We start from the raw sequence: 14,952 nt of genomic DNA, 5'->3' as shown, positions 1-14,952 counted from the left end.
TCAACCAAAGCTTCTTCAACTGGCTATCTAGCTATGCCATTTAGCCAGTGTGCAATTGACTGGGAGCAAGGGTGTTGACTGTAAAAAGGTCGAACTAACTTACCATTTTTGCAATGTAAATAACCTTCACGGACTGAGTTTCTCCGGCTTCAGTGATACAGTGCAAGCAATGAGTTTCCCGCGGTAATTCAAGGGTTGTCAACAAGACAAGGGGGAGCGGGATATTAAACTCACCTCTCATACCCTGGCGCCATCTGCTGTCAGTTTAGGAGAGCTACAGTCCTACACGGTACAGTCCTACACGGTACAGTACACGGTATAGCCTACTATGCAGTCCCTCCACGATTCTGAGATCGCATAATTCAACCAAACCGCGCATATTATGCGAGAGCTCGCCATTTTCACCAATTCCCGCACTTTCAGCGCATAAAAGGGTTCAATCAAAAGCGGGTTCGTAATTTTGACCAATTACTGCACTGTTACCATGGAAAATGGCCCAATCCAACCACACGTCAAAGTTTTTTCCCCCTAACCTGTCAGCACATTCACGTGCGAAGATGATGGGTGATTATTGATGGCTGACAGGCAGTACAATGAAAAAAAAAGCAGACAGTGCGAAACAATTTCCAAATGTTTTTGGAAACTAGAGAAAGTCGACAAGCAACAGTCACTTGAAATCAGCAAAGCATATGAGAATGTTAGAAAGAGTTCCCACAGCAGCGACAAATCACCATGACTGAAGTGGTAGCAGGGAAGACTGGCAAGCGTTTTCCTCAAACTTTTACTCCGCTAACCTTGGCTTTAGTAGGGTGGTCGGCACTCTGCTCTCCCCAGTCTGTCTATGGAGAGCGCTGCTCAAAGCGCTGAGTGCAATTTGTCAGCTTTGCCGTTTTAAACTCTGTAAAACCTAATACGGATCACGAAGGCACAATCTTTCTGGGTTTTTTAGAAATGTAATCAACCACAACTCTATTTTTCCGTGTTCTGTGTCTCCCTTACGACCCTTTCAGGGAAAAACAAAAAAAAATCACAATCAAGAATTTTGAAGACAACTTATTAGAAAGAAATATCGATCCTCAAATTGAAAGTGATTGATCAGCTTTAAATCTATTTGGGGCTTTTTAAGAGAGAGGGAGAGAGAGTCAGTAGGAATGAGTGGTGCATCTCGTGTTGATAGCAAACCCCAAGCCTGATGGAGAGGAGAGGATTATGACAGAGCTGTTTGTTCAGAAAAATAAACAGAATTGAGCACTTTAGATGTTTAATTGTTTTTGTATGATGTATTCTGCTTAATCACATGTGACTTTTGTTGCTTTGTGAAATTAACGTGAAAAAAACACATTTAAAAAAAAACAAAAAAAACATCGCTAAATGAAATTCAGAAAAGCTGCCGCAAAAATGAAGCATTTTTGGCTGCAGAAATCCCCAAAATGTTGCGAAATCCTGGAGGGACTGACTATGGTTATGATCAGTGATGTAGTGGTGGGAACAAAAGGTGGCGAGTAAACTCTGATTGCAGGTCGCGGTGAACGCTCCCAAAACTTTCAATGCATTTTCTGCAAAAGGTGGGTGCTATGCCCAAGTGCTCAAATTGATTTTGTCCCCCACACCAAACGCGATCACGACAGGTTGAAATATCAAAATAAACTCAACCAATTATATTAATTTGAGGACAGGTCGAAAAGTATTAAACATGGTAATTTGGCCTATTTAGATAGATAGCTTGCTGTTGCTAATTTGTCCTGGGATATACATATTGAGTTGTTATTTTACCTGAAATGCACAAGGTCCTCTACTCCGACAAATAATCCACACATAAAACTGTGAATCGTTTGTAGTCATCTCTCTTCCTTCCAGGCCTTTTCTTCTCTTGACTTTATATTGCGATTGGCAACTTTCATAAATTAGGTACATTAAGACCACTGACCTCGTCTTTCAGTCACCCACATGGGTATAACCAATGAGGAGATGGCACGTGGGTACCTGCTTCTATAAACCAATGAGGAGATGGGAGAGGCAGGACTTGCAGCGCGATCTGTGTCAGAAAAAGAATTGATTTATATTTTAGCCCTTGGCAACGCAGACGCTCGTTGGTGCAATAATTGAATAACAGATTTCAAAATGTATTTTGCAACGCAAGCGGTGTGGTCAGCCTGTTACACAGAACCCAAACCGGCTGTGCACATGCGCCATCGTGCATACATTTATTTTGTCCCCCTACACCAAACGCGATCATGACACGCAGGTTAAAATATCAAAACAATCTCTGAACCAATCACATTAATTTGGGAACAGGTCGAAAAGCATTAAACATTTATGGCAATTTAGCTAGTTAGCTTGCAGTTGCTAGCTAATTTGTCCTATTTAGCTAGCTTGCTGTTGCTAGCTAATTTGTCCTATTTAGCTAGCTTGCTGTTGCTAGCTAATTTGTCCTGGGATATTAACATTGAGTTGTTATTTTACCTGAAATGCACAAGGTCCTCTACTCCGACAATTAATCCACACATAAAACGGTCAACCGAATTCTTTCTAATCATCTCTCCTCCTTCCAGGCTTTTTCATCTTTGAACTTATATGGTGATTGGCATCTAAACTTTCATAGTATTACTACACCGACCGGCAACACAGTTCGTCTTTCAATCACCCACGTGGGTATAACCAATGAGGAGATGGCACATGGGTACCTGCTTCTATAAACCAATGAGGAGATGGCACATGGGTACCTGCTTCTATAAACCAATGAGGAGATGGGAGAGGCAGGACTTGCAGCACGATCTGTGTCAGAAATAGAAAGGAGTTCTATTTTAGCCCTTGGCAACACAGACGCTCGTTGACGCGCACGAGCAGTGTGGTGCAATAATTGAATAACATTTATTTTGCAACGGGAGCGGTGTGGTCAGCCTATTAGCGCCTGGCAACGCAGATGCTCGTTGGTGTGTGTCTGCATAAATGTATTTTGCAAGGCTCACGCATGCGATGCGCATGGGCTTGTCCGGTTTGGTGTTAAAAAAATGGCATGGTGTTAAAAAAAGGTGAGTTTACCCTCCACTACCCAGTGTTTCCCAAGCTCTGTCCCGGGGCCCCCCCTGGGTGCACATTTTGGGTTTTTTCCCCTCTTGCACTACACAGCTGATTCAAAAAATCAATTCATCATCAAGCGTTGATTATTTGAATCAGATAGATAGTGTTGTGGTAGGGCAAAAATCAAAACGTGCACCAGGACCAAGTTTGGGTCACCCTGCACTTCACCACTGCCAAGAAACCCTGGATTGCTGTTGCTATGTATTGGCGAATGATAGGCTTTGAAGCCACCGTTCGGCTATATTGGTACTCCTCAGAAGAAGCAGTCCTCAATTAAATCTTTTTTCAAGAACAAAATTGTTTCAAAGATTTGTATATAATGAGATGCTCATGTCTCCGCCCTAACAATGTGGTGAGTTCACCATTTTCAATGAACAAATAAGGTTTTATATGTAAGATGGTTAAATAAAGATAAAAAATATTGATTATTATTTGTGCCCTGGTCCTATAAGAGTTCTTTGTCACTTCCCACGAGCCAGGTTGTGACGACAACTCACTCATTCTTATGTTTAATAAATGTATAGTGTGTGTGGCAGGCTTACAATGATGGCAAAAAACTACATTTGAGAGTGCGCTGACCCTGGTGCTAGAGCTGGAGGTTGAATGTTTGAAGGGGGTATGGGACTATAAAAAGTTTGGGAACCACTGCTCTAAAGTAATAGCAAAGTGTCTTTGTACCAGGAGTGTGTAGATGGAATATAAATAAAAAGGTTAGGATTCTTCCGACTGGACAATTCCCCAGTGAGAAGATTTTACCAGAGGCTCCAAGAAAAGTCTACAGAAATAGCTTTGTTTGTTATTGATGCCTTCTTGATTACATAAGTGTTTCTTCATTGAAGTTTCTCATCTACAGGCTATTTCTTTCTCATTCATAGAAATGGATTCACAAAACACTTTGTTCAGGAATGCAATACTTTATTTCTGTGCTGTACACAAAGAGCAAATAAACATAAATTGCGGAATGGTCAAACTTGAGGAAATGTTCTCACACACTGCAAGCATATTAGGACTTTGGGAAATCTGACTTTAAATATGAATGTTCCGATACAATGAAAGGGAATAGCACTGCAATTTTTAACTGGGTGTTGTGTGAAGTTGGAATGTATGACGTTCATAACACTTGCAACAATACACAATTTTCAAAAACATTTTACATACACATTTTGGGGGTGGAATGGAACAGCACAGTCATTGCAATGCCACTAAAACGTAGTTTCTGTACAAAATGTTCAAATTGCATATCACACTTGCTGCATTACTGAGAGCTAAACATACAGAATATGGGCACTTCTTCCACTTGGCATCAGGGTATCAACATGGACGAGGACAACAAAAAAACTTAAGGACAAATACAAAATGGCTGCCTGAAACTATGTACTTGAAAGTAATGAATTGAGTCAAGTGCTTTCTGATCTAAATTATTCAAAACAGACGCATGAAGAAAAAAAAAATGAGAGCATTTTTAAGGCTGAACCTATTAAGATGTAGGCTAATTACCCCTTTGAACTGAGCACAGTTTATTCACACAGATTACATCTCGACTGTTAAGCCATTGTATGTTTTTTAGATAAACTGTCAGCTACAGTATCAGAATACTACACCTGAGTAGTATCAATAGTTGTGACAACAGACAAAAGGGCACAACAATTGAGGATGGGAGGTAAGAGATGACAGGTTTGTAAAATCAGTTTCAATATTGTCGTTATTGTTTCTAACAGCTCTACAATGACCTACAGTGCAGAGTAGCAAGAATACCACATGTATAACTACATTTTTCATTTCCAGGACTAATTGAAAGTGAACTAAACATCCCAGAATGCTTTGAGCCATCATAAGTGGTATCATAAATAGTTTAATGTTAAGTGACTCTTATTGTATTTTACACCGCGCGTGCGCGCGCACACACACACGCACACACACACACTATTTTGCATTGAGAAACAATACCTAGTCTGTTATTATTGTGGACGAGAAGCAAAGTGTAAAACCACTGGATAAGATAGTATATCATACATTGAGCAGTATGTGAATTCCTAATTGTTAATATATGTAAATATCAAGTGGTGGTGTGTAGATTGAAAAAAGCACTCCCACGAAGAACTATCTGCTAAGCAGAATGTAACAATTGGGCAATGTCACAAAATGTGTCATCCGATACCAAACTTCGATAGCTTCCTGTAGCTTCGATAGCTTCTTTGACAAACGTTTTGCATATGTTGGTGAATGATTTACAAATGTTTGTGGGAAGGTTTTTGGACAGCGTTGCATGCACTTGTTATAAATACCATGCTTTAAAAATACCCAGATTATATTTTAGGTCCTATATGTATGAAATTGAACAGGTGAGGTGGGTAGAGAACTCATTTTCACTGAGAACATTTGACTAGAAGCTACTTTAGCCGGAGATTACTTTGTGGTGATCATTGATGCCAAATAATCATGGGATGCCAAGAAAGTGAAACAATCTAATTCATTAAAATTGGGGAATGAGACATATTTTTGGTGCTAGTCTGTGATCAAAGTCCAGGCACTTTATTTTAGATTTTTACAACCTTTCAATCTCACTTCCAAACACATTGGTGACTGTCGACTAATATTAGCAACAACCTCCATACTTGAATGATAAACCTTAATTTCCAGTTTTACAAGTGCCATGTCACAACAATAAATAACGAAAGGAAGAATTGGTCCAACCTAACCATGATACCCAGTTATCATTTCTCATCGTCCCAACAAGGATCAAGGACCTTTAAACAAAAGCGATGTATTGTATATCAGCTCTGGGGTGAAGTTTCCCCTAAGTTCAGATCTAGGATCAGCTTCCACTCCACCAATCATAACCTAAACTATTGGTGGGGAAAATGCTAAACTGACCCAAGACCAGCATCTAGGGGCAACTTCACCCTACTACTTCTGTATATCACATTAGGGGCAGGGACAGAAACTAGTCGAATAAATCTCCATCCTCCAATCCATGGAGATCTCAATCATAGTCCCTCCCACCTACATCACATCACCAATTCTCTTCCTCTTCCCCATGGCCGACAGTAGAAAAAGTTTGAGAAAATGCAGGGTTGCTCTTGTGGAGGGCAAGCTTAAAGGTCAGAGGTCACGAAGGAGGCTACAGAGGCACATGTCAGGGTGAACGGTTAGAGAGAGGTTCTGTATGGCACGGTGATGGATGGCGGGATTGAATTAGTGGGGGAAGTGAATGACTGAAAATCCACCCATTTACTCCGTACTGAGGATGGTGTGTGTGTGCAAGTCTTCGTGTGTGTACACTTAAGTGTGCAAGGGCTACTGCAGGTAACGGTAGACTTTGAAGCAGTGGTTCCCAGAGTCAGCCACCACCACGTGGCCATCAGAGGTGAGGGCCAGGCCCTGGGGACCGTAGAGAGGGTCTGCCGATGTGTTGATGTAGGAGAGGAATGAACCACTGCCATCAAACACCTGAGAGAGAGATTAGTGGTATTCCAAATTTAACTGACTACTCTAGATGCAAATATAATAAATCTAATCAAAATATTTGATAATAAAATTATACTTTAAAGTGCATTCTAGAGGACAGTGTTTTTCTTTCTCATTTACAGTTTAGTTAACACAAAAACAAGGTCTCCCACTTTCCTGTCCTTGGTCTCACTTCCATGCTCTTTGGCCTCACCTGTATTCGGCTATTGCCCCAGTCTGCCACGATGATGTTGCCGTTGATGTCCACCGCTACCCCCGTAGGGGCGTTGAACTGGCCGTTCCCCTCCCCGTTGGAACCAAACTTCAGAATAAACTCCCCCTCGGGGTTGAACACCTGCAGAAAGGTACACAATCCCTTTTTATATAAAGAAAAAGTACATATAATTTGGTTCGGTGGGTGCCATTTTGCCATGAGGTCGCCTAGGCAGAGAGCTCCTGCACATTTTGTAAATATTTAATTCATACATGTTTTTTGTTGGAATCTTTTTTCTTTATTTTTGGTTTTGAATAGCGAAATGTTTATAGATTAAATCTGTATTAAGTATATTTGTTTCCTGCCCATGAATTCATTGCAAATCAGCGGTCTCATGATTGCTAACAATGCTACCAGACTAGCTAGCTAACGTTTGTGTATTTAGATTTGAAAACTCCCAACTTATTGTTGTTGTTATTTCTACAGTCTTATGACCCAATGAGGAAGACTAATGCATGACGAGCTGGCAGTGACGTCATCTCAGGCGGTTTCCTCCTAAGTTATGAGCGGCCTGTCATCATAATATCTTTAGTGAATGGAGACTAGAGAGCTCGAAAACAAACTTCTTCTCTTTCTACACTACAAGACCAGAGAGTCAACGGAGAAAATCTCAGTCAGATGGCGGGGAAGGGGGACGACGACAAGGCACCAGTGAGATGCCTTCAATGGAGAGTGAACTGTGCTGTCTGCCTGCCAGTCTCCGGAGGACCTGCTCATCTCCCCCATTGACCTCCTTTCTCTGTTCAAGCCATGTGGAAATCTTGATTGTCACTCCATCTGTTGGAGGCTGTAAACACTCAACTTTCAACACTGTCTAAAAATTATTGTTCCTGATCTACACTCATATAGCTGTTTTATTTTATTGTTTTGTAGCCTTGTCGTTTGAATTTCAAATGTTGAACAATGCTGAAAACAATGTTGAATTGAGCTTAACCAAGTTTAGATTTTCTCCCCCCAAGACAATGGGTCGTACAAATGGCTTGACACCTAGGGGTGATACCATGTGACCTAGCATGACTGTTCTGCTCCCCTATCTCTTACCCTCTTTACTCTGGACCTCCATCACCAGCAGGCCGACCATAGGTCCTGGACCTTTGCTTTTAATGGCCAGAACTGGTAACTGATAATTTAGGGAAAAAGTTTATTTTAGGTTATAATACCTGTAATCCAGTACAGACATTGGGAAGGAAGTGCCCATGCACTAAATAGGCTTAGAAGAAGAGTTAGTCTCAGAAGAAAACATAAGACTTAAAAGAACTAGCGTAGCCTGAACGGTACACGTAAGCTAACAGTCTTCAACCCAACCCCTCTGAATCGGAGAGGTGCGTGGGGCTGCCATAATCGACATCCACGTCTTCGACACCCTGGGAACAGTGGGTAAACTGTCTTGCTCAAGGGCAGAATGGCAGATTTTAAGGAGAAGACAATTAGAGCACAGCGTCTGCAACTCAAGCAAGGAGCCAACAGAAAAGAGCAACAAGCATAAGGACACCAACCCAGTGTAGGTTCCGTCCCTCTCTTCGCCCCAACCCGGGCTCGAACCAGGGACCCTTGCACACATCAACAACTGACACCCACGAAGGATCGTTACCCATCGCGCCACAAAAGCCGCGGCCCTTGCAACGCAAGGGGAAACCCTACTTCAAGTCTCAGAGCGAGTGACGTCACCGATTGAAACGCTATTAGCGCGCACCACCGCTAACTAACTAGCCATTTCACATCGGTTACACCAGGACCAAAGGAGCAACCTGATGGAGGAACCCCAATTCAACAAGACTGGACACACAGCCATCTTCTTTCTTTGTTCTCGGCCATGCAGCCATCAAGAAGCCACAATAGACTTTGATCACAGACTGAGTACAACATCATTTAATATTCAGGATCTCAAGGTCTTCAGTTGTTGTCTTCCAATCTATTTCCTACCTTTTCATGATCATTCTCATTTTGTTAAATATATTGATTAGTATTATTAAATGTTGATTGTATAAAGAAATTGTGTTTGTCTTGGTGTTCTGGTAAAGAACTGTCTTGACGTGACTACCATTAATGCAATGATGGTTATTTTATCAAATCAATTAACTATGTTTAATTATTACGATGATTAAATTAATTATGTAACAATTAACCTGTCTGGGCTAGGGGGCAGTATTTTCACGGCCGGATGGAAAACGTACCCAATTTAACCTGTCTGGGATAGGTGGCACTATTTTCACGGCCGGATAAAAAACATACCCGATTTAAACTGGTTACTACTCTTGCCCAGAAACGAGAACATGCATATTATTAGTAGATTTGGATAGAAAACACTCTGAAGTTTCTAAAACTGTTTGAATGGTGTCTGTGAGTATAACAGAACTCATATGGCAGGCAAAAACCAGAGAAGATTCCAAGCAAGAAGTGGCCTGTCTGCAAATTTTTTTTCCTTCTGTTGCTTTTTGTGACATATATGCTTGCTTTGAAAATGGCTGTGTGATTATTTTTTGCTGGGAACTCTCCAAACATAATCAATTGTTTTGCTTTCGCTGTAAAGCCTTTTTTCGGACATCGGACAATGTGGTTGGATTAACGAGAGTTATCTTTCAAATGGTGTAAAATAGTCGTATGGTTGAAAAATTGAAATGGCATTTTTCAGTTATTTGTATTTCGCGCCACGTTCTTCCATTGGATATTTGACGAGGCGTTCCGCTAGCGGAACGTCTAGATACAAGAGGTTTTAAAGAGGTTACTACTCTGGCCCAGAAACTAGAATATGCATATTATTAGTAGATTTGGATAGAAAACACGGAAGTTTCTAAAACTGTTTGAATGGTGTCTGTGAGTACAACAGAACTCATATGGCAGGCAAAAACCGGAGAAAATTTCAACCAGGAAGTGCAAGGTCTGAGAACTGTAGTTCTACTTTTGAATCCCTAGAGAAACTACAAATACTTAGGGGTCACGTTGCACTTCCTAAGGCTTCCATTGGCTGTCAAAAGCCCTCCGAAAGTTGTTTCATACGTATCCAGTAACCGGGCAGAATATAGGAGCTCAGTTACTGAGTGGACTGCTGGAGGACAAAGAGATTGGAAATGCGTGGTCACGTGAGCGCGCCTTTCCTTATTTTTCTTCTGAAATGAATACGCTATTGTCCGGTTGGAATATTATCGCTTTTCTACGAGAAAAATACCATAAAGATTCATTTTAAACAGCGTTTGACATGCTTCTAAGTACGGTAATGGAACTTTTTGACTTTTTGTCTCTCATTCTGCGCTCGCGCGTTACCCTTTGGATAGTGACCTGAACGCACGAACAAAACGGGAGGTATTTGTACATAAATATGGATTATTTCGAACAAAAACATCATTTTTTGTGGAAGTAGCAGTCCTGGGAGTGCATTCTGACGAAGATCAGCAAAGGTAATAGAATTAGTATTAGAAATATTGTGAGTTTAGTTTGCCCCGAACTTGGCGGGTGTCTGAATAGCTTGCCGTGATGGCTGAGCTATGTACTCAGAATATTGAAAAAATGTGCTTTCGCCGAAAAGCTATTTTAAAATCAGACACAGCGTTTGCATCCAGGAGTAGTCCATCTATAATTCTTAAAATAATTGTTATGTATTTTGTCAACGTTTATGCTGAGTATCTCTGTAATATATTTGCTCATTCACCGGTAGTTCTGGAGGCTAAACATTTTCTGAACGTCACGCGCCAATGTAAAATGCTGTTTTTGGATATAAATATGAACTTTATCGAACAAAACATACATGTATTGTGTAACATAATGTCCTAGGAGTGTCATCTGATGAAGATCGTCAAAGGTTAGTGCTTCATTTAGCTGTGTTTTGGGTTTTATTGACATATATGCTTGTTTGGCAAATGGCTGTGATTATTTTGGTCTATGTACTCTCCTAACATAATCTAATGTTTTGCTTTCGCTGTAAAGCCTTTTTGAAATCAGACAATGTGGTTAGATTAACGAGAGTCTTATCTTTAAAATGGTGTAAAATAGTTGATTGTTTGAGAAATTGAAATTAGATTTTTGCTGTTTTGAATTTCGCACCATGCTATCTTGTCAAGCAATCCCGTTAACGGGTCCTATCTCGAAAGGGTCCCCAACAGGTTAACTCATTAGCAATCTTGGGGCACCACGGAAAACGTTTGGTTAATGAGTTACCGTTTCCCGAATTAACTCAATATCAGAATATATCGTTATCTTAGTCATCCATTAATTATTATTATCTCATCAGTCTCATTCTGAACATTGCATAATCTGTTAAATCTGCACGAACCCTAGTCTACAGTCGTGGCCAAAAGTTTTGAGAATGGCACATATTAAATTTCACAGTCTGCTGCCTCAGTTTGTATGATGGCAATTTGCATATACTCCAGAATGTTATGAAGAGTGATCAGATTAATTGCAATTAATTGCAAAGTCCCCTTTGCCATGCAAATTACTGAATCCCCCCCCCAAAAAAAATCCACTGCATTTCAGCCCTGCCACAAAAGGACCAGCTGACATGTCAGTGATTCTCTCGTCAACACAGGTGTGAGTGTTGACGAGGACAAGGCTGGAGATCACTCTGTCATGCTGATTGAGTTCGAATAACAGACTGGAAGCTTCAAATGAAGGGTGGTGCTTGGAATCATTGTTCTTCCTCTGTCAATCATGGTTACCTGCAAGGAAACACGTGCCGTCATCATTGCTTTGCACAAAAAGTGCTTCACAGGCAAGGATATTGCTGCCAGTAAGATTGCACCTAAATCAACCATTTATCAGATCATCAAGAACTTCAAGGAGAGCGATTCAATTGTTGTGAACAAGGCTTCAGGGCGCCCAAGAAAGTCCAGCAAGCACCAGGACCGTCTCCTAAAGTTGATTCAGCTGCGGGATCGGCTCCATCAGTACATAGCTTGCTCAGGAATGGCAGCAGGCAGGTGTGAGTGCATCTGCACGCACAGTGAGGCGAAGACTTTTGGAGGATGGCCTGGTGTCAAGAAGGGCAGCAAAGAAGCCACTTCTCTCCAGGAAAAACATCAGGACAGACTAATATTCTGCAAAAGGTACAAGGATTGGACTGCTGAGGACTGGGGTAAAGTCATTTTCTCTGATGAATCCCCTTTCCGATTGTTTGGGGCATCTGGAAAAAAAGCTTGTCCGGAGAAGACAAGGTGAGCACTACCATCAGTCCTGTGTCATGCCAACAGTGAAGCATCCTGAGACCATTCATGTGTGGGGTTGCTTCTCAGCCAAGGGAGTGGGCTCATTCACAATTTTGCCTAAGAACACAGCCATGAATAAAGAATGGTACCAACATATCCTCCGAGAGCAACTTCTTCCAACCATCCAGGAACAGTTTGACGCACCTTGCCATACGGCAAAAGTGATATCTAAGTGGCTCAGGGAACAAAACATCGATATTTTGGGGTCCATGGCCAGGAAGCTCCCCAGACCTTAATCCCATTGAGAACTTGTGGTCAATCCTCAAGAGGCGGGTGGACAAACAAAAACCCACAAATACTGACAAACTTCAAGCATTGATTATGCAAGAATGGGCTGCCATCAGTCAGGATGTGGCCCAGAAGTTATTTGACAGCATGCCAGGGTGGATTGCTGAGGTCTTGAAAAAGAAGGGTCAACACTGCAAATATTGACTCTGCATCAACTTCATGTAATTGTCAATAAAAGCCTTTGACACTTATGAAATGCTTGTAATTATACTTAAGTATTCCATAGTAACATCTGACAATAATATCTAAAGACACTGAAGCAGCAAACTTTGAAAATTAATATTTGTGTCATTCTCAAAACTTTTGGCCACGAATGTACATGACTAAGTGATACACAAATTGGCTTAATTATTTATTTACTAACTAACTAACTAACTAATCACACAGCATTGCATAAACACACAGGATAGATTATACATTGATTACTACATAATGCAATGAAAAGCCCCTAGTGGACTAACCCGATATGATGGCTGGTTACCCAATGAATGTGGTGAGGAAAGAAAGAGCAGGAGAAGGAGAGAAAAGAATTCAACCATCGTACATACACTTGAATAATACGCTCATCGTAAATATGGATATTTGACACCCTAACAACCGCTCATTCGGATTTAGAAATGCAATGTACATATTTACACTTGTATGTCTTTGTTGAACTCGCCCGATCAGTCTGTGGCGAATAGTTCGACAGAAAGTCTCTGGTTGTGTAAGTCTCTGGTTGTCCACCAGAGGTCACCATGTCCTTAGTAGTTGTAGTAGGTTTCCTTTGTTCTGGAAGTGTCTGTTAGAATGGAAACATCAGACGTACCAATGGTTGTTTGATAGGGCAATGTTATTTTCTCGTCTTTGGTCGAGTTTCCTAGACTACGTTACATGCAGAGCTGCAGGCGGTGCATGTCTAGTCTTCTTCTTTGTTGAGTTTGAGGATCTTAACATTTTCTCTTTCTGGTAGAGTCTAACCATTTTACACGTGTAGCCACAGCTCCACGCTTTCTGGTCTAGTAATTTTAAACCATTTGTGACGTCCGGCTTACCGTCCGTATACTGGTCCAATGTAAATTTCATTAGGAGTCCTTTTATAAGTGTTCCATCCATTTGCATAATGCCTGTGCCTGTACTCACATGGGGTTGGTTACTGACTGGGTAAAACTTTACATGAAAACAATTCTGATTTAGAAGGCTAAAATCACATTTCATCTTCTCACAAATAGTTTCATATTTAATCATATACGTTTTACAACATTTAGATGTAACTGACAAATACATTGTAAAAGCTCTTAAAGTCACAATGTTTACGTTATAACGTATTTAATGATATCACAGAACAATAACTTATCTGACATGATTGTTCTTTAAGTCCCTTCTGACCATTTCCCACATTTACGTTAGAAATATTGTTTCAATGTCCAATCTTTTGATGTTAAAGTATTTAGGCCAGAGTCTCTCTCTACACACAAAGGATTTGTAACTCAATACTACAGAGCAGATGTGAGGGTTTCTGCCAGGTATTTACGATCTGGTTGTTAAGTCATAAAACTCTTGTGGAAGAGAGAGAAAGGGGGTCTGGCTGTCTGTCAGCCCTGTTATTGGTAAAATAACTCATGAACCAGGTCTTCTTGAATACAATTTTTGTCCAATACTGGACTGGTGCTTCGTTAATAATCTCATAGTAATAAGAGTACACACTATCTTACAACTTTTTCAAGTGCTTTGAGAATTGTTGTAATGAAAAGTGCTAGAGAAGTTGAATAAATTATTCATTATTATATCCCGTTTTCAGAAAGGTGGACATCATTTTTCAGAAGGGTACACATCCTTAAAAAAAGTTACTTTTTTCAGAAAGGTACAAACTTTTTATGGGAAAATAGACAAACTTTTTTCACAAGGGTACATATAATTTGTAATTGATGAGATGGTCTTACCTTCACAGAATGATTATGGAAGTCTGTAACAATTATCTCATTGTTATGGTTGACTGCTGCAAAGTGAGGACCTGGATCAAACAGAGAGATAGGAGCAAGGTTAAATGCATGTACTATACCAATGTAAACAACGAAACAGAGGAAAGTGGAGATGGCTTGCGGTGATGGCAGAGACATGAGCATTGTCATAGCCTACTCTGGACTACCGATGAGTAGTGAGCTTTTTGGCACCAGGGAATCACCCAAGTGGGTGCTACTTGTTTGTATGGAGGAATGGCTACAAAAGTAAAGCGGCTACGCTACGGACGGCTGGGGACGTTGAGGTGCGCTGCTAAACGGCTCCGGACCTGTCTGGCCCTGACCCACATCCCTGTGATGCTGCCTCCCACCACTCAAGCCATTGTTTGATATTATCAAGACCAACTGCTTCAGCTCCCATCCTGACTTCCTGATTTACTGTTTTTGTTTCCTTGTTTAATTACATTTGTGCTGTATACATAATTCAACTTTAAGCTGGCATACCACGGCCTACATGTACATGTAATACAACTACTACTACTACTACTACTAAAGACACTGCTAACAATGTATCATTTAATGTGTTATGTTTATGAAAGACATGCCAAAACACGCCTGCTAAAACACATGTAGAAACTGATTCCACTGTTTGTATTTTATTCTGTTAAACTGTAAACAAATATCATAAACTATAATCATAAACACATTTTTAAATGAAAAGACA

The 14,952-nt window shown here is 40.7% G+C and overlaps 1 protein-coding gene and 1 pseudogene across 9 annotated transcripts in view; both read right to left on the bottom strand.

Moving 5' to 3' along the window:
* LOC115202074 (meiotic nuclear division protein 1 homolog) overlaps positions 1 to 187 on the bottom strand; it is a 35,553-nt pseudogene extending 35,366 nt beyond the window's left edge.
* A 3,788-nt stretch (positions 188 to 3,975) lies between these two features.
* LOC115202073 (tripartite motif-containing protein 2) overlaps positions 3,976 to 14,952 on the bottom strand; it is a 47,904-nt gene continuing 36,927 nt past the window's right edge. For 5 of the 9 annotated variants that reach the window (XM_029765945.1, XM_029765942.1, XM_029765947.1 and 2 more), the window contains exons 10-12: positions 14,211 to 14,281; positions 6,743 to 6,883; positions 3,976 to 6,531 (exon numbers count right to left, since the gene is read on the bottom strand). In XM_029765945.1, the coding sequence (XP_029621805.1) occupies positions 6,379 to 6,531; positions 6,743 to 6,883; positions 14,211 to 14,281 (365 nt within the window). In that variant the 3' untranslated portion in view covers positions 3,976 to 6,378. Of the gene's footprint in view, positions 6,532 to 6,657; positions 6,884 to 12,924; positions 13,070 to 14,210; positions 14,282 to 14,952 lie in introns of those variants that run through there. The other 4 variants (XM_029765948.1, XM_029765950.1, XM_029765949.1 and 1 more) reach the window with 3 other exon arrangements.

Source organism: Salmo trutta, chromosome 11, assembly GCF_901001165.1.
Source record: "Salmo trutta chromosome 11, fSalTru1.1, whole genome shotgun sequence".
Classification (NCBI taxonomy): Eukaryota; Metazoa; Chordata; class Actinopteri; order Salmoniformes; family Salmonidae; genus Salmo; species Salmo trutta.
Note: the sequence above shows the minus strand (reverse complement) of the source record. Positions and strands in the feature narration are given on the sequence as shown.